Genomic DNA, 18,335 nt, shown 5'->3' with positions numbered 1-18,335 from the left:
ACCAGAGGGAAGGGGAGCTTCTTACAGCAGGTGGGTGAGACCCCCTGGCTTCTTCACCAGCCTGACCCATCTCTGCCTCTTGGCCCCCCTCCCCTCTTGCCTCAGCTTCTGCCTCTGATTCTGGACTTCTCTCTGCCACCGACTCTCCCTGCTCACTAAGACCTGTTCCCTAGTCAGCTTCTGACACATCCTCCTCCCATGAGTGTTTTACTTTAGATCACATGAGAGGTATTGCAAATTGCAAATTCGCCATCTTGGAAGGTTGGTGGCTGGAGTCTTTGTTTCCAAACTCTGCCAGAGTGAAGATTTGAATGAAGCTCTCCAGGAAAACAGGTCCAGGCAAAATGGATGCTGGAGAGAGAGAGAGAGAGAGAGACCAGGTTTGTAGGAATTACAGTAGTTCTTCAGAAGTTGAACGGAATCCATTCCGAAAGTCCACTCGACTTCCGAAATGTTTGAAAACCAAGGCGCGGTTTCCGACTGGTTCCTGATTGTGCAGGTGAGACAGAAACAATAGAGGAACCGCGCCAGACACTCAGCTTGCAAAAAACGTTTGAAAACCGGAACACTCACTTCCAGTTTTCAGTCGTTTGGGAGCCAAAACGTTCAACTCCCTAGACATTCAGGAGCCTTGGTACGACTGTATTTCATATTTTGTAAGATGCCGAGTTGGACTGGCATATGTGTTATGGAACTGTTTGGATGTACCATTTGATACTTTTGAGGAAAGTTCTGCAAGTCAAGTTTTGAACAAACTTTGGGGCCTTGATGTTTTATTTCCAAAAAAAGGAGCCAGTTTTCATGCATCCCGTTGTTTCAAACTATGCAATATTGATATCTGCAATAGAATATAGTCAGCATGGCTGGTAGTCATTGAAAGGCCTCTTCTCCATGAATTTGCCTAAATCCTACTGCCTACTGAGAGCCAGTGTGGTGTAGTGGTTAAGAGCGGTAGTCTCGTAATCTGGGGAACCAGGTTCGCTTCCCCGCTCCTCCACATGCAGCTGCTGGGTGACCTTGGGCCAGTCACACTTCTCTGAAGTCTCTCAGCCCCACTCACCTCACAGAGTGTTTGTTGTGGGGGAGGAAGGAAAAGGAGAATGTTAGCCGCTTTGAGACTCCTTAAAGGGAGTGAAAGGCGGGATATCAAATCCAAACTCTTCTTCTTCTTCTTCTTCCTGTGGCTGTGAGTTCCATAGTCTGACTACGCACTTTGTGAAGAAGGAGTTTTGTTCACCTGCCCTGAATATTCCAACATTCAGCCCCCTCTGCTTACAACCCTTCCTAATACAGTGGCACCTCGGGTTAAGAACTTAATTCGTTCTGGAGGTCCGTTCTTAACCTGAAACTGGTCTTAACCTGAGGTACCACTTTAGCTAATGGGGCCTCCCGCTGCTGCTGCGCCACCGCCACATGATTTCTGTTCTCGTCCTGAAGCAAAGTTCTTAACCCGAGGTACTATTTCTGGGTTAGCAGAGTCTGTAACCTGAAGCATCTGTAACCTGAAGCATCTGTAACACGAGGTACCACTGTAAATAAAAAAAGCAACCTCGGTACCAGACACGGTCATTGTCAGGGTGGTGAGAGGTAACCAGGGTTGTGCCCTCCAGGAAGTTTGGGCTCCAGCCACGAACAACAAGTGTGAACAGTGGTCAGCGATTATGGGAACTGGAGACCATAACATCTACAAGACACCAGGTTGGCTAACCTTGGTTTAGAATGCCAAACCAGAACCAGGGACACCCTGGTTCAAATGCACCACTACAGCCGAGCTTGCACTTTAGTCTCTCAGAAGAACCGCCCACATCTCCGGAATCTGTGCGGAAAAGCAATGTTTCAATTTCTGGGAATGGAGTTGAGAGATGACCTAACCTGGTGAGAAAACAGCAAAGACCTGATGAAGGTTATATTTTCTGAGAATCCTCCGGAAAAACAATCTCTCAAAGGACCTGTTGATGGCATTTTCCCATTGTACTATGGATAGTGTATTAACTTATGGTCTGTGTGTCTGGTTTGGGAGCTGCACGGTCAGGGGAAAAAACCATTCTGTCCAGGGTAGTAAAGACTGCAGAGAGAATAATTGGGTGCGCTCTTCCCACCTTGGATCAAATCTATGCTTCCAGGTGCCATAAGAAAGCTGCAGAGATAGTGCAGGATAGTGCGCACCCCGGAAATGATCTCTTTCAGCTTCTGCCTTCTGGGAGAAGGTACAGGGTTATAAATACAGATAGGTAGCCGTGTTGGTCTCCCAAAGTCAAAACAAAATAAAAAAATTCCTTCCAGTAGCACCTTAAAGACCAACTAAGTTAGTTCTTGGTATGAGCTTTCGTGTGCATGCACACTTCTTCAGATACCTATCTGAAGAAGTGTGCATGTGTGTATCTGAAGAAGTGTGTATCTGAAGAAGTGTGCATGCACACGAAAGCTCATACCAAGAACTAACTTAGTTGGTCTTTAAGGTGCTACTGGAAGGAATTTTTTTATTTTGTTAGGGTTATAAAGACTAGGACTAGCCGCCTGAGAAACAGTTTCTATCCAAATGCGATTTTGGTTTTCAGTGCAGTGTAAGGTAGTCTTTATGTGAGTATATTGTATTCAATTGTTACCGGAAAAATCCAAGGGCTCCCTTGGACAAAAAGTAAAGACACCAACCAGAGTAAATTGGAGCAAATCAGCAGCCTGTAGGCTTGGCCTTTATTGACTGTTGCAACAGGGTGCTCCCCTCACTTGCAGGCGAGAGGAAAAGACACAGAAAAATGGTGTGCAAGACCTTATAAAAACTTTTGAAATTCCCCTCCTCTAGGTCAAGCCCACCCCCAGAAACATCATGCATACATCACAGAAAGGAGGGGTTGAGGGAGGAGTTGTGGTGGTAACCTGAGTGTCCTGTCACCTGGCTGGTTCCTCCTTTCCCTCTCCCCATGAGTCACTTCCAGGAGACAAAGGGGAGTTGGCAGTTTCTTGCTCCCAGAGGGAAGATCTGATCATTGTCCTTTGTTTCAGTCCATGCTGAATCCACTCCCATATGCAAGTTCTTTGTGATCTTGATGGTCTTCTGTCTAGGACCATCAGGGTTGGCATAGCAACTGGGCAGGGCTCCTGTGGATGGTGCTGGGATGGTGAAGGGATTATGGCGGCCCTCTTTCAAACCTTCCCCATTTTGTAGTCCTTCCTTCATGGAGTAAAATAAAAGTGGAACAGTGCAAAACCGATGTATGGTTGATTTTCTATGAATTTATAACAGAAGCATAGCGTATGTAGTGTATGAGTGTGAGTGTGTGTGAAGTTTGTACAAACTGAATGATTGGGGTGGGGGGTTCCTGCTACACAATTATGGGGTATCAGAGATTTTAGGGGCTAACCAGGCTGGGATAGCAGACTTGTTGGCTTTTGAATGTCTGATGTAGATTTTTCAATTTTGTTGTTCTGTGTGGGACAATGACAATAAAGATTATCGTATCGTAAGACCAGAACTCAAGTGACAAAAGGACCTCATTCTCTGCCTAAGAGAAACGTCCTCAGTCTGAGCACCAGCGATTGCAAGAAGGGGGTTTTGGGGCGTCCAGTTTCTTATCAAAGGAATCGAAAAACGCCCCCCTTCTCCATTTTACTCTCATCAAATATAAAGTCATGGCTCATCTTGAAACAAGGCGAGTTGCCCACTTCTCCTTTTCTCTGAAACAATAAAACCCTTGTCACTTCCTTCTTGATTCCCATTTCCCACTACGAGCTCTGCTTCTCTGTTTTCGACAATCAAAACAACTTGCCAGCTGCGCTTTGGGTGTGAATGGCTGGACCCAGGGTGTCGCCTCAGCGTATATGCCCCTGCATTTCCCCATAAATAAAAAAAGGGTGGGAGGCTTCTGTGGCCTTCAGGGAAGTCTCCTCTTTTCCAAGCTGAAAATATCCAACTCTTTCAGCCATAATAATAATAATAATTTATTATTTATAAAAACGATCCTGGGAATTGTAGTTTGTTAGGGGTTGTGGGATTTATAGGTCTGTGAGGAGGAGAGGAGGAGGAGGAGAAGAAGAAGAAGAAGAAGAGTTTGTATTTGATATCCCGCTTTATCACTGGTGCTGGCTTGCCAGAGCAGCTTCGTCACGCTGGCCACGTGACCCGGAAGTGTCTCCGGACAGCGCTGGCTCCCGGCCTCTTAAGTGAGATGAGCGCACAACCCTAGTCGGACACGACTGGCCCGTACGGGCAGGGGTACCTTTAAGGAGTCTCAATGCTTTTGAATTATGGTGCTGCATGGGCTGCAAGAAGATCAAACCTCTCCATTCTGAAGGAAATCAGCCCTGAGTGCTCACTGGAAGGACAGATCCTGAAGCTGAGGCTCCAAGACTTTGGCCACCTCAGGAGAAGAGAAGACTCCCTGGAAAAGACCCTGATGTTGGGAAAGAGAGAAGGGGACGACAGAAGACGAGAGGGTTGGACACTGTTCTCGAAGCTACCAGCATGAGTTTGACCAAACTGCGGGTGGCAGTAGAAGACAGGAGTGCCTGGCGTGCTCTGGTCCAGGGGGTCACGAAGAGTCAGATACAACTAAACAACAACAAAGGAGTCTCAAAGCGGCTTACAATCTCCTTTCCCTTCCTCCCCCACAAGAAACACTCTGTGAGGTGAGTGGGGCTGAGAGACTTCAGAGAAGTGTGACTGGCCCAAGGTCACCCAGAAGCTGCAGGTGGAAGAGCGTGGAAGCAAACCCGGTTCACCAGATTACAAGTCCACTGCCCTTAACCACTACACCACGCTGGCCTCTCTGAGAGGGAAGCTGCAATGCCCAGGATCATTTGGGGGACGTCATGTGCTTTAAATGCTCGCTGGATGCACTTTAAATCAGAGGATCCTAGAATTGTCGAGTTGCAAGGGACCCCGAGGGTCATCTAGTCCAACCCCTGCAATGCAGGAATCTCAGCTCAAGAACCCATGGCAAGTGGCCTTCCAAGCTCTGCTGAAAAACCTCCAAAGAAAGAGAGTCTACCGCCTTCCGAGGGATTTCCTCCCACTGTCAAACATCTCTTGCTGTCAGAAAGTTCTTCCTGGAGTCGGAATCTCCTTTCTGGTCGCTTGAAGCCATGGCTTCAGAACCTGAGGGCCTCTGGAGCAGGAGAAGACAAGCTTCCTCCCTGGGACGCCCTTGAGATATTGACAGGGCTCTCATATCCATGTCCGGAGGGACAGGGAGCAAAACATCTCTCTCTCCCCTTTCCCCACCCCATGCAGAATGGCAAGGGGTCTGTGCATCCGGCTGGGAAGAAGGTGGTGGGAGTGTGGAGCCCAGCCAGGGCTGGCTGTGGGCAGGATCCTTGCACTGCCGGGGGTTGGACTGGATGACCCTTGGCACCCCTTCCAACTCTGCCATGCTATGATTCTCTCGAGCAGCTGAAGGATCAGGCAGGGGAGCAAGATGCAGAAGAAGGGGAGGCACAACCACACCCCCCACCAGCCCCCTCTGGCCTGACCCACGGTGGCCTCATCCCAGCACACTTTGACCCCCCCTGGTTTTAAAGGGGATGCCTGTCAGATGACAGTGAGAGTTGGTAGAGAAAGATTGATTCTCAAGGTAGGAGGCCTAGAGGAGATGAGTGGCAATATTATTATTGTGAGGTGATGCTATTACAATTCCAAAGCAAGGAGGGAGGGGGAAGAGAGAGAGAGAGTGGAATTCTGGTGGAGACGGAAGATGGAAGGAGGCTTGGAAATGGAGTTTGAAGGGGGGGCAGGTGAGAGTCGGTTGAGAGTGGTGGGTTCTAGAAGGCGGCACGAGGGGGGGGGGCTGGAGCTGAACTGGACATAGCTGCCATTGCTCCGAGAATGTGGCCGTTTAATGCAGCAAGAATGGGGTCTCAGCCATATTGGCGGCAAGATGATTCTCTTGATTCAGGTGAGCCATGGAGCCAGGGCTTGGCTTGTACAGAAATTGTAAACGTGACTTTTCCCAAGACCTTTCTGCTGGAGATACTGGACAGCAAAATTCCAAAGGACGTTTCAACTGTATTTATGTATGTAACCACAGCGGCAAAAATCTTTATGTACAGAAGTGGAAGGAATAAAGACTACCCTCAAAAGAATGGCTGATGAAAATCATGGAATATGCAGACTGCCAAACTGACAGCTCTGATAAGAGACACAAATCTAAACTCTTTCAAGGAGGATGGGAAATGTTTTCCATTCTATTAAAAAAATAATTCTCTGTAGGTGAAGTCCACAGCAGGGCTTGGAGTTTTAAGAAAAAAAATAGCAGACTACATTGAGAAACCTGTTAAAGAGGGTGAAACTGGGTATTTTAAGACATAATTGTATGTAATCATGATTATAAAGGGAGGTGAGCAGGAAGTCATTAGAATTGTAGAATAAGGGTTACAGCTGCTGAGTGATAAAATGTAACTTTGAATCTTGAAATAAAAGAAATCGGGGGAAAGGAAGTATGTTTGCAGTTACCCAGCGATAGGGAGAGGGAACCAAACAATGAGGCCAGGAGTCCAGAGATAGAAAAAGATCATTACCAGCCTCCACAAATGCTTAACGACAAGGAGGGCAAACAACAACAAGGAGGGCATGGCGCTTGAGTATCAACATTGCCAATGCAACCTGGTTTGTCTTACAATGGCTCAATGATTATCAGCGGCACACAGGGAGGCTTTTTCACCAGTAGCATCATTGCTGTGAAATGCACGCCCTGCTGAAATATAAGAGGCTCCCATCTGCATTGGCATCCTGCCGGCCTTAATTTTTTTACACACACATTCCCTCGATTTCTTTGACCCCAAGTCACCTGTTTTAATTGTGGGACTGTTTTTAACGGGGCCATTGAAACTGCGTGTTTTAATGAGAATGTACCGATGTGTGTGTTATATTAGGAATAGCAAGGTAGAGGCCAGGTGGCCAAGAGGTAACATACACAACACTGAACTGCACAACAGAGGTATGGAAAAAAGATGTATGCATTTAGAGTACAAAACTACATACAGACTTCGGAGAAACCACAAGGGTTGGGGTATATACAAAGCAATTTACAACAGAGCCTGCTTCAAATTCAGGGCCATTTCAAATCCACCAGGTCTGGCAGGCAGAAACAGTCCCTTCATCTCCCTGGGGACGTTTCCTTCTGTGCCTTTTGCACGGCACGTTCTGTTCCAATCTCTCTTTCCAGAGATTCCCCTTTCTTGCATCAGTCCAGAGTACCTACAGAATTAAACAGAGGAGCAGGCAGACCGTGTTATGAAAATAGGTGGTTTTCGAATCAAGGTAGCTACCATTTTAACAGATTTACATTTGGCCTGGACATAGCTTGGAAAGTTCATTTTAAAGAGGAACTAATTCCAGTTCACGTTCATCCCTTTAGAAAGGGATCTAGATATATCCAATTTTATCAAGTGAGCCTTGGCTTCTGTTCTGCTTCTCAGCATTCAGGTTGTTACAAGTCAACGTGCTAAAACATAAAATATACTTTAGAAGACTAAAAAAACATCAAAACACACACACCATGGAATGTGAAAGGTTTAATTTATTTTTTTCAACTATTATGAAACTTCAAGGCCTTCAAGGGTTGGACTACAACTCCCATCATTCCTAGCCTATCTTCCAGATACTGTATTGTTGTTTGGAGACCTTAGCTCTTAAACCCAAAGCCAACCAAACAAATTGCTCCTTTATATCTCAAGTTGCCATCAAAAGGTTTTCAAACACCATCTCAAAATTCCCACAAGCCCCCAAACAACACACTGTTGGAGCAATTAAAGGATCCAACCCACACACTGGGAAAAGGGTATGTGAGAGGGCGTGATATTTCCTGGACTCCAACTCCGATAATCCCTGGCTGCTGGTTATGATAGCTGCTAGGACTGATGGGAGAATGGACTCCAACCATTTCTGGATGGCATTCACATTGGCCTTGACTTTAATTCTGACCTACACAGAAATTGCTGGCTTCACATGGACTCTATACCTCTGAGGTTCATGGCTTCCCCCAAAGAATGGCAGGAACTGTAGTTAGTTCAGGGCGCCGGGAATTACAGCTCTGCGAGTGGCAAATTAACAGTTCCCAGGATTCTTTGGGGGCAAGCCATGTGCTTTAAATGTATGCCGTAGATGTGACCAAAGTGACTCTCCATCTGAACTGGAGCCTGGCTTTCACACACCTGGAATTCAGAGCCAAGGTGTCAGGTGTGCGTGCAGGAGCCGGGCCCTGTGACCAATAGGACTTTGCAGGATTGGGGCCTTCCTAAGCTTGTTCTGGAGAGGCAAGGTGCAGCCACACAGGTGAGGCCGATTGGTAACTCACAGCACCTGGTGGCAAGAGCCAGGAAGGGATATAAGGTCAGCATTTCCCTTCGGCTCTTTGCCACAGCAACACGTTCCCTGTCTTGCTGCGTTTGGCTCCTTGATCCTTGGAACCCTGACTTCGTGACTCCTTGCTTCTTGATCCTCGCAACCCTGACGTCGTGACTCCTTGCTTCCTGACCCTTGGACCCTTGGCTTCTTGACTCCCAGCTCTCTGACCCTCGGACTCTTGGCTTTCTAACTTAGCTCCTGGACCCCCGTTCCTGCTCCCACCCCGCCATCTTGCCCCCGGTCCTGACGTCCCCTGCCGGGACTTCGATTGCCCGTGAACCGGACCGTGACGCAAGGTAAGGCTAACTCACCATTCTGACAAGGCAGCGACACCACAAAAAAACAACAACTTGAAACCAAACCTTACCTTCCAGAAACGCAAACTCGTCTATTGCTTCTATGGCATTGTCTGCGGCAGCAGCACCAATTTAAAAGGGAAATAATAATAAAAGGGAAATTAGGAATGATATCTGCAGGGGTGGATCAGATTACAGAAATGTGTACTCTGAACTGTAAAAGGGGCTCCTATTTGTTGGCTGCAAGAGAAGTTATGGCAGCTAATTTCAAATCTTCCCCATGCCCTTGTTGGGATATGAGTACTACTCAGCTGCAAACTAGCTCGGTGTTTACATCACATGATGTGGCTAGCCCTGGGAAAGAATGTTCCAGCCAGTTCACAGGGCGGTTCACAGGGATTTGTTCTGTGTGTAATATGAGACCTTCCTGTTGCGTATGTGAAGGAAGTCTTACTGAGATGCTCGGAGGAGACTGAACTAAACGGACATGTTTTTGTACAGATGTAAAGACAGAAATAAACCGTAGATGATGTAGACTTTGAGTTTCTTCTTTCTCCTGCCGGTATGCAAGGAGCAAAGGGGGTGTGCATCTTCCACGCTGGGAGGTGTCACCTATCAAGATCTGCCTGGACTGCAAGGATGCCAGCCAGAGTAAATCACTGTTAAACAAGCCCCAGGAGCCAGGGAGAGGGGCCAGACTCTCCCGAGGGGTCATGTTTTCCAACAGCCCTTGCAGCTTCCCCAAATCCCTGATAAGGCCACTCTTTCTGCCCAAGTACAGTGGTGCCCCGCAAGACGAACGCCTCGCAAGACGGAAAACTCGCTAGGCGAAAGAGTTTTCCGTTTTGGAGGTGCTTCGCAAAATGAATTTCCTATGGGCTTGCTTCACAAGACAAAAATGTCTTGTGAGTTCCTGCGGGTTTTTCCCCCTTTCCCCCCCTTTTTCTAAGCCGCTTATCCGCTAAGCCGCTAAACCGCTAATAGCGCTAATCCGCTAAGCCGTCAATGGGCTTGCTTTGCAAGACAAAAAAACCGCTAGACGAAGAGACTCGCGGAACGGATTCTTTTCGTCTTGCGAGGCACCACTGTAACACAGCTTGTGTTCCTAGTCCATCTGAGGGTTTTTTGTGGGGGGAGGGGTTGCCCTCCACCCTAATCCCTGTACCTCTTTCTCCCCTTTTAGGAGCAAGACCTATAGCTCAGTTGCAGAGCACCCGTTTTGCCTGCCAAAGGACCCCACCATCTCCCTTCCTAATCCACAACCTGTGCTGTTTTTTTCTCTCCACTCAGTTGGTTAGAGCTTGGTGCTGACGATGCCAAGAGGTTGCAGGTTCGATTCCAGTATGAGACAGCTGAATATTCCTGCATTGCAGGGGATTGGAACATCCTTGAGGTCCCTTTCCAACCTTACAATTCTATGATTCTATAATTCCACAACTATCCGGGCTTTAGCATCACGGCAAACAACAATTAAGTGTGTCCTGGGCAAATTCCTCTCCTCCACCTATTTGAACCAACCATTCACTGAAACTGCAATGCTCTCCTCCTGCTTCGGCAGCGACCGTTCTTGTGTACTGCACAGCAGCTCAAGGGGGCCAGGATAAGGATTGTATCCAATGCAGGCCCTACTCAGAGTAGACTAATTTAAATTAACAAACCTAACTTACTCATGTTACACTAACTTCCAATGGGTCTAGTCTGAGCAGGTAAAAGGTAAAGGTAAAGGTACCCCTGCCCGTACGGGCCAGTCTTGCCAGACTCTAGGGTTGTGCGCTCATCTCACTCTATAGGCCGGGAGCCAGCGCTGTCCGCAGACACTTCCGGGTCACGTGGCTAGCGTGACAAGCTGCATCTGGCGAGCCAGCGCAGCACATGGAACACCGTTTACCTTCCCGTTGGTAAGCGGTCCCTAGTTATCTACTTGCACCCGGGGGTGCTTTCGAACTGCTAGGTTGGCAGGCGCTGGGACCAAACGACGGGAGCGCACCCCGCTGCGGGGATTCGAACCGCCGACCATGCGATCGGCAAGTCCTAGGCGCTGAGGTTTTACCCACAGCGCCACCCGCGTCCCTAGTCTGACCGGCATGCCTTGGACAGGTAGGAATGCCTTGGACAGGTAGGAATGCGTTCTTCATTTTCCACTAATGCTTCTTTTATGTACGGCTATTTTAATTTTGTTTAAGGGCTGCCATACGTCTGGAATTTCCTGGGAATATCGAGGATTCGCCCATCAAGGGTAGTTTCTGAGCGAAGCTTCCTGCAGTATCTGCAGTTGAAAACATAGCTTAAAAACTTCAATTTTTTGGAGATGTTGCAAAAAACGGAAAAAAGCCCAACAACTTTTCCAAAACAGAAAAAGCTCACTTTTCAAAATATGGCAACCCCATTTTGTTTAGTTCTTTAATAACCCATGAAGCATTCCTCTGGTTGTAACCTTGTCGACACATACACACAGTGTCATTTTGGTTCTTAAGAATTAGGAAGACAAGATGGGCGGGGTATAAATGATAAAATTGTTATTATTTTACTTCCTTACCCAGGTCTTTCCTCTGGAGAGTTTTCCGTTTTCCTTGCTGTGCGTAGAGGTAGGCATCTTTTGCAATGGTTTCCACAAACAACTCCTGTGGGGATGAAAGCAAAGCAGAGAAAACAGCTTTTATAGAATCATAGAAGCATAGAGTTGGAAGAGACCACAAGGGCCATCGAGTCCAACCCCCTGCCAAGCAGGAAACACCATCAGAGCACTCCTGACATATGGTTGTCAAGCCTCTGCTTAAAGACCTCCAAAGAAGGAGACTCCACCACACTCCTTGGCAGCAAATTCCACTGTCAAACAGCTCTTACTGTCAGGAAGTTCTTCCTAATGTTTAGGTGGAATCTTCTTTCTTGTAGTTTGGAGCCATTGCTCCATGTCCGCTTCTCTGGAGCAGCAGAAAACAACCTTTCTCCCTCCTCTGTGACATCCTTTTATATATTTGAACATGGCTATCATATCACCCCTTAACCTCCTCTTCTCCAGGCTAAACATGCCCAGCTCCCTTAGCCGTTCCTCATAAGGCATCGTTTCCAGGCCTTTGACCATTTTGGTTGCCCTCCTCTGGACACGTTCCAGTTTGTCAGTGTCCTTCTTGAACTGTGGTGCCCAGAACTTTTATGAACTGTAAATAAGTATCTACTTTTGTCTGTCCTGAATCATCAAAAACTCAGCTTTGCTGGATGCCCAGGACTTTTGATATATTATGGAGAGGGGAAGAGAAACTTTTCTCTCTATTCATTTCCTCCACAAAATTTATACACCTTTCTTGTATGTCTGCTGCCTTGCTTTTTCTCTGAACTGAAATGCCCCCAAATGTTGTAACCCTTCCTCATCAGGGAGTTGTCTCACCACCACAATCATTTTGGTTGCTTTTTCTGAGCCTTATCTCAGAATAAGGCTGTTCACAATACAATGGTGCCTCGCAAGACGAAATTATTCCGTTCCGCGAGTCTCTTCGTCTAGCAGTTTTTTCGTCTTGCGAAGCAAGCCCATTGACGGCTTAGCGGATTAGCGCTATTAGCGGCTTAGCGGATAAGCAGATAAGCGGCTTAGAAAAGAGGGAAGGGGAAAAAAACCCGCAGGAACTCGCAATACATTTTCAAGCCCATAGGAAATTTGTTTTGCGAAGCACCTCCAAAACGGAAAACTCTTTCGTCTAGTGGGTTTTCCGTCTTGCGAGGCATTCGTCTTGCGGGGCACCACTGTATCCTTATTGAGTTGAGTTCACAATATCCTTATTGAGTTGGACAGTTATGTTCAGTCAAAGGTGACTATGGGATTGCGGCGCTCATCTCGCTTTCAGGCCGAGGGAGCCAGCGTTTGTTCGCAGACAGCTTTCTGGGTCATGTGGCCAGCAGGACTGAACCGCTTCTGGTGCAACGGGACACCATGATGGAAGCCAGAGTGCATGCAAACGCTGTCTACCTTCCTACAAAAAAGTTACCTATTTATCTGCTCGCCCTGGCGTGCTTTCGAACTGCTAAGTTGGCAGGAGCCAGGACAGAGCAACGGGAGCTCACCCCGTTGCAGGGATTCGGACCACTGACCTTCTGATCGGCAAGCCCAAGAGGCTCAGTGGTTTAGACCACAGCGCCACCTGTGTCCAAATAAGTACCTGGTATTCAAGCACATTTACGCTATAGATTTGTATAACAGCATTATGATACTGTGCATTAATATGGAAAGCCATGTTGGTTTATTAGAAGACCCAAAAGCCACAGCGGTGGCGATAGCTTTACTTAACCAATAAAAATCTCACTCAGCAACGCTGGTATTTGCTGTAATACTAAAACATCCTGTTTTATTAATATTACAACCAGTGTTCTCTCAAAACTGTAGAATCATCAATAATTAAGTGGTACCACCAGTAATTTACTGCAGAGTATTTGTTATCATATTAATATAAAGCCATGGTCAAATCCACCAAAATTTCTTATTACGCAGAATAAAAAGTAATTCTCAAATAAAGTGTGCAAATTAGATCTCAGAGTCCCCTTTGCAATTGACCGCTAGCCCATCCAGCGACTGCTGGTTTGTTTGTTTTTTTCCTTCTTTGGCTGTTGCCATGGCCTCTGGCTAGCACAATAAAAATGATTAAATTAAATTAATATGAATTTATTTAAAATATGAATCCTGCCTGTCTCCCAAGTTAGGCTTTGCCTTTTACATGTATCCCAAGGAAATATACCAACATAATACTTAATTTTTATATTTAAATCCTTGTTAAATTCATATTGTCTCTTGTATTTTTTATATTTTTATGATCTGTGATATTGTGTGTGTTGATGCTGGTCTGTGACCGTATTAATAAATTCAATTCAGTACAAACATAAGATGATTTATGAACAATTTGGGGAGCTAAAACTTATAATATTAATTATGAGCATTAGGAAAATAATTAGATGATTATTAGACACACCAATATTCACAATTATGATAAACACTCAAGAATAGCCATAATTATAATCAGAACACCCACAATTGTAATTAATTCATAGGGACCATATAGTAATGAATTACCTGGCCAGGTATATAACACGTGGTTAGAACTTGCAGCCAATCGCCGCAGCCCAAAGTGGCGCAGCTCCGCCCACCGCCCACCCTCCTTTCCACTCTCTCACGCCTTTCACCCGACCCAGGGCAAAGGTAAGCTTCTGATTGGCCAGGGGTGGCCTACGTAACCACCCGTCCCCGCGTAGCCGAAGACGAAAACAGCCTTCTGATTGGGCAAGGGCGTAACCGTGCAGGACCGCCCACCTCCCTTAGCTCGAGGGCAACTCACGTCAACCGCCGCAGCGCGCGCCCAAAAAAAACAACCACGAAAGCCGGCCTCCTGATTGGCGGGAGGCTTAAAAGCGGCGCCCCGCCCACCGCCTTAACCGAAGCCAAACCGCCGCCGCGCGCTCGCGCGCCAACGCAGTCGGCCTCCTGATTGGCTGGAGGCTTAAAAGTGGCGCCCCGCCCACCGCCTTAACCTAAGTCAACCGCCGCCTCGCGCTCGCGCGCCCACGCAGTCGGACTCCTGATTGGCTGGAGGCTTAAAAGTGGCGCCCCGCCCACCGCCTTAACCGAAGCCAAACCGCCGCCGCGCGCTCGCGCGCCAACGCAGTCGGCCTCCTGATTGGCTGGAGGCTTAAAAGCGGCGCCCCGCCCACCGCCTTAACCTAAGTCAACCGCCGCCTCGCGCTCAGCGCGCCCACGCAGTCGGCCTCCTGATTGGCCGAGGCAAACACGAGACCCCGCCCACCGCTTCCCTCAGTCAGTCGCTCACCGCCGCGCGCGCCAAAATGAAGATGGCCTCCTGGCTGGCCAGGCTGACGTCCGGGTCGGCTTTGACCAGCGCCTTGACACGCGCCAGCGGCAGTCGGGCCGGCCGGGCCGCGCTGAAGGAGGTGGCGGCAGAGGCAGCAGCAGCAGCTGCCGCCGCCCCCGGTGCTGCCGGCGGCGGCTCGGACTCTTCGTCTGCCGGCGCCGCAGTCGCCGCAGCGTTTCCCTCAGCCAGCGCCATCTTAGCCGGGCTGTGGAGTGGCGCCAGTGCGCCTGCGCCGCTGCCGGCCTGTCAATCGAAGCGCCCATTTCCCCTCTTTGCGCTCGAACGCCACGCCCCCTCTCGCGCGTCACGTGCTTCTGGAGCCCAATTACTTGGTATCACGTGTTCAGAGGCGGCTAAGTTGCCACGTGGCAAACCTCTATATTTTTTTTAATAAGATATTTATTGAAGTTTTCAAAAATAAGACATTGTAAAACAAAAAGAAAAAAACAACAACGAAAATACAAGAATACAAAAACAAATAAAAGAAAAACACATAAAATTTCCATTACTTATTTTCTCTTATTTTCCAGACCTCCTCATACCTCCCTTTCTTGTATTCCATTTCAAATGGTTAATTCCGCAAATTCTCCCCATTAGTTTTTACTTATTTCTAAACCTTATTTTTCATATCTCTTAAGCATTACAGCTGGAAACCACTTAATTTCTGACCAACATCATTCTAACATTCATTAATTTTGCAATATTTCTGTAAGTCTTTAAATTTCTTCCAATCTTCTTCCGCCGACTCTTCCCTGGTCTCGGATTCTGCCGGTCATTTCTGCCAGTCCCATATAGTCCAGCCACGTGGCAAACCTCTAGACCGGATTCCAGTTGTCGTGTAGCGCCCTGCTTGTGGTTAACGCTTAGCTGGAATGAAATATTCAACGCAGCAATAGAGAAATTAAAATAATAATTTATTTGTCAGACAAATAAATATGAGGCACAGTGGTATATGGTTACCAAGCTCTGGCCTGCCCTCCTGCCATTCTGGCCAGCACTTATATTTCCTTAATCCAGCCCCCTTGCTCCTCCTGTGGCTGCCTCTGTCCAATCAGCCTGGTTGAAATTCCTATTGGCTGTTTGCTAGAACCAATCACAAAAGATACACCCATTTCCTTCTGTCCTTTTATGGGAAACAAAAAGCTATATATTCTTCTATCTATAAATGACAAATAAGTAGTAATATATCTTACATGTGTCTCAACAAGGAACCTTAATTACCAGCTCACCTCGCCCTATTGCCCTCCAAAACAGATGGTTAATCTTAAATTTTTATCTTAAACAGATGTCAAGGATCATCATTGAAAGATCTCCTTCCTTTGGAGGTCTCTAAACAAAAGCTTGACAAATGCTCTAATGATGTTTCCTGCTTGGCAGGGGGGGCTGGGCTGGTGGCTGATGGCCCCTGTGATCTCTTCCAACTATATGAAATAAGAATCTAGCATAAGGATTTAACATTTCTTAGCTTCTAATTCCTTTGCATAATTACATTTAAGCCAATATATTTAATACATAACATAAATAACATTTTAAAAGGAAAAGAAATCTTAAAAGGATCTCAGTTTAAGAAAGAAACAACTTTAGAAAAAGACTTCCCAAAATATTCTCTTCCTTTCTGCCAGCTAGATGCTTTTCCATTGCTCTTGACCTTTGAACCTTAGGAAAATATGGCTCAAGTTTAATGGGAGGCACATGGTTTTATTTTACTATTTATCCACTCTTAATTATGTTTGTCTCTTTTTTTATCTTCTGTAATATGTAGGGTCAGTGTAACCTTGGCTGTCAGCCTGTAATTCCCTTTTTACGACTTTGAGAATTGTTTTCTGCTATAAATCAGGGGGCCCCCTTGTCTAGGAGGAAAAACATTGCCAAGGTTCTTAGGCAGCTGCTCTTCTGCCTGGCATGAAACATTTGAAGATCTTTAAGCTCATTTTAAAATACAGGCCCTGATCAAGCCTCAATAAAAATGCAGGCTATGATTAGATGCCTCAGTCGGGGAACTGGCTCGTTGCTGAGTTAACACATTGGAAAAATAATAATAATAATAATAATAATAAATTTTATTTATACCCTGCCCTCCCCAGCCAAGACCGGGCTCAGGTTGGCTAACAACCAATAATAAAACAAGTTGGTTAAAATACAATTTAAAAAACAAGATTAAAATACTACATTAAAATGTTAGGATGCAGCCTCTTCACAGGAGGAGAAATAGGGGGAGGGAATCAAACTGATTCTAAGCCGAAGGCCAGGCAGAAAACTCTTGTCTTATGGGCCCTGCGGAAAGAGATCAGATCCTGCAGGGCCCTGGTCTCATGAGACACAGCATTCCACCAGGCTGGGGCCAGTGTTGAGAAGGCCCTGGCTCTGGTTGAGGCTAATCTAACTTCCTTAGGGCCCGGGGTCTCTAGGGCGTTGCTATTTATGGACCTTAAGGTCCTCCATGGGGCATACCAGGAAAAGTGGTCCCATAGGTAACCAATGAAGGGTGGGGAGGGGGAAAGTATTTATTTTGAAATAGGGAGTTTTGGTTGCCACGTATTTATGTAATAAGAAGCAAGAAAATAGTCAACCATACACATTATTGAGGACAACAGTTCCTTTCCAGAATATCCAGGAAAGAAGTGTGTAGTATAAAGACAGATAACCAACTAAATATTATTTGATAAGTGATGTTCCCCTACATTTTTTAAAAATAACCAGTATAGAACTTTGAGCATTCAAATGGCTTTCTGGACATTTTGTTGTAATCTTTACAGAAAACCATGTAAGGTAAAGGTAAAGGGACCCCTGACCATTAGGTCTAGTCGTGGCCGACTGGGGTTGCGGCGCTCATCTCACTTTATTGGCCGAGGGAGCCGACATTTGTTCGCAGACAGCTTCCGGGTCATGTGGCCAGCATGACTAAGCTGCTTCTGGCAAACCAGAGCAGCGCATGGAAACACCGTTTACCTTCCCGCCGGAGCGGTACCTATTTATCTACTTGCACTTTGACGTGCTTTCGAACTGCTAGGTTGGCAGGAGCAGGGACCGAGCAATGGGAGCTCACCCCGTCGCGGGGATTCGAACCGCCGACCTTCTGATCGGCAAGTCCTAGGCTCTGTGGTTTAACCCACAGCGCCACCCGCATCCCTTGTAAGGTAGGGCGCTGCTAATAAACAGTACATAAATCCTTACTTCTTGTAATCACCACCATTTACCCAACATTCCATGGTGCGCATATATGTGTGTGTGTGTGTGTGTGTGTGTGTGTGTGTGTATACCGGTTTAGAACAAATTGAGGTAGTAATTATTTCCTTTTACTTGATCATATTTAGTATTGAGAAGTACATAGGAAGCTGCCAAATTCCAAGTCAGGCGCTTCACTGGTCCAGCTTATATTGTGGCAATGCCTCTCCAGAGTTTCCAGTGGCATCTTACAAGGTAACAGGAATAAAAACTGAAACCTTCTGCATGGCTTTCTGACAGTTTACAGTTTACCCCACTGCATATTAAGGTAAAGGTAAAGGTACCCCTGCCCGTACGGGCCAGTCTTGACAGACTCTGGGGTTGTGCGCCCATCTCACTTAAGAGGCCAGGAGCCAGCGCTGTCCGGAGACACTTCCGGGTCACGTGGCCAGCGTGACATCGCTGCTCTGGCCAGAGCCAGAGCCGCACACGGAAACGCCGTTTACCTTCCCGCTGGTAAGCGGTCCCTATTTATCTACTTGCACCTGGAGGTGCTTTCGAACTGCTAGGTTGGCAGGCGCTGGGACCGAGCAGCGGGAGCGCACCCCGCCGCAGGGATTCGAACCGCCGACCTTTCGATTGGCAAGTCCTAGGCGCTGAGGCTTTAACCCACAGCGCCACCTG

At 47.0% G+C, this 18,335-nt stretch overlaps 2 protein-coding genes and 1 long non-coding RNA gene across 3 annotated transcripts in view; 2 read left to right on the top strand and 1 right to left on the bottom strand.

Annotated features, from left to right (window-relative positions):
- The window catches only part of TNFAIP8L1 (TNF alpha induced protein 8 like 1), a 150,628-nt gene that overhangs the window by 62,516 nt on the left and 69,777 nt on the right, over positions 1-18,335 (top strand). The window lies entirely within an intron of this gene.
- The window catches only part of LOC307207309, a 249,617-nt gene that overhangs the window by 183,671 nt on the left and 47,611 nt on the right, over positions 1-18,335 (top strand). The gene's annotated exons all lie outside the window — the stretch shown is intronic.
- On the bottom strand, positions 6,934-14,860 carry POLE4 (DNA polymerase epsilon 4, accessory subunit). Its single transcript, XM_079961050.1, has 4 exons — positions 14,445-14,860; positions 11,174-11,258; positions 8,709-8,750; positions 6,934-7,192 (listed from the first exon to the last, which is right to left on the bottom strand). The coding sequence occupies exons 1-4, from the start codon at positions 14,679-14,681 to the stop codon at positions 7,179-7,181; spliced, it is 378 nt and encodes a 125-aa protein (XP_079817176.1). The 5' UTR covers positions 14,682-14,860; the 3' UTR covers positions 6,934-7,178.

The sequence above is a fragment of the Podarcis cretensis genome (genome assembly GCF_951804945.1).
Source record: "Podarcis cretensis genome assembly, chromosome: 18".
Classification (NCBI taxonomy): domain Eukaryota; kingdom Metazoa; phylum Chordata; class Lepidosauria; order Squamata; family Lacertidae; genus Podarcis; species Podarcis cretensis.
The sequence above is the reverse complement of the archived record's forward strand: the minus strand, read 5'-3'. Positions and strand labels throughout refer to the sequence as shown.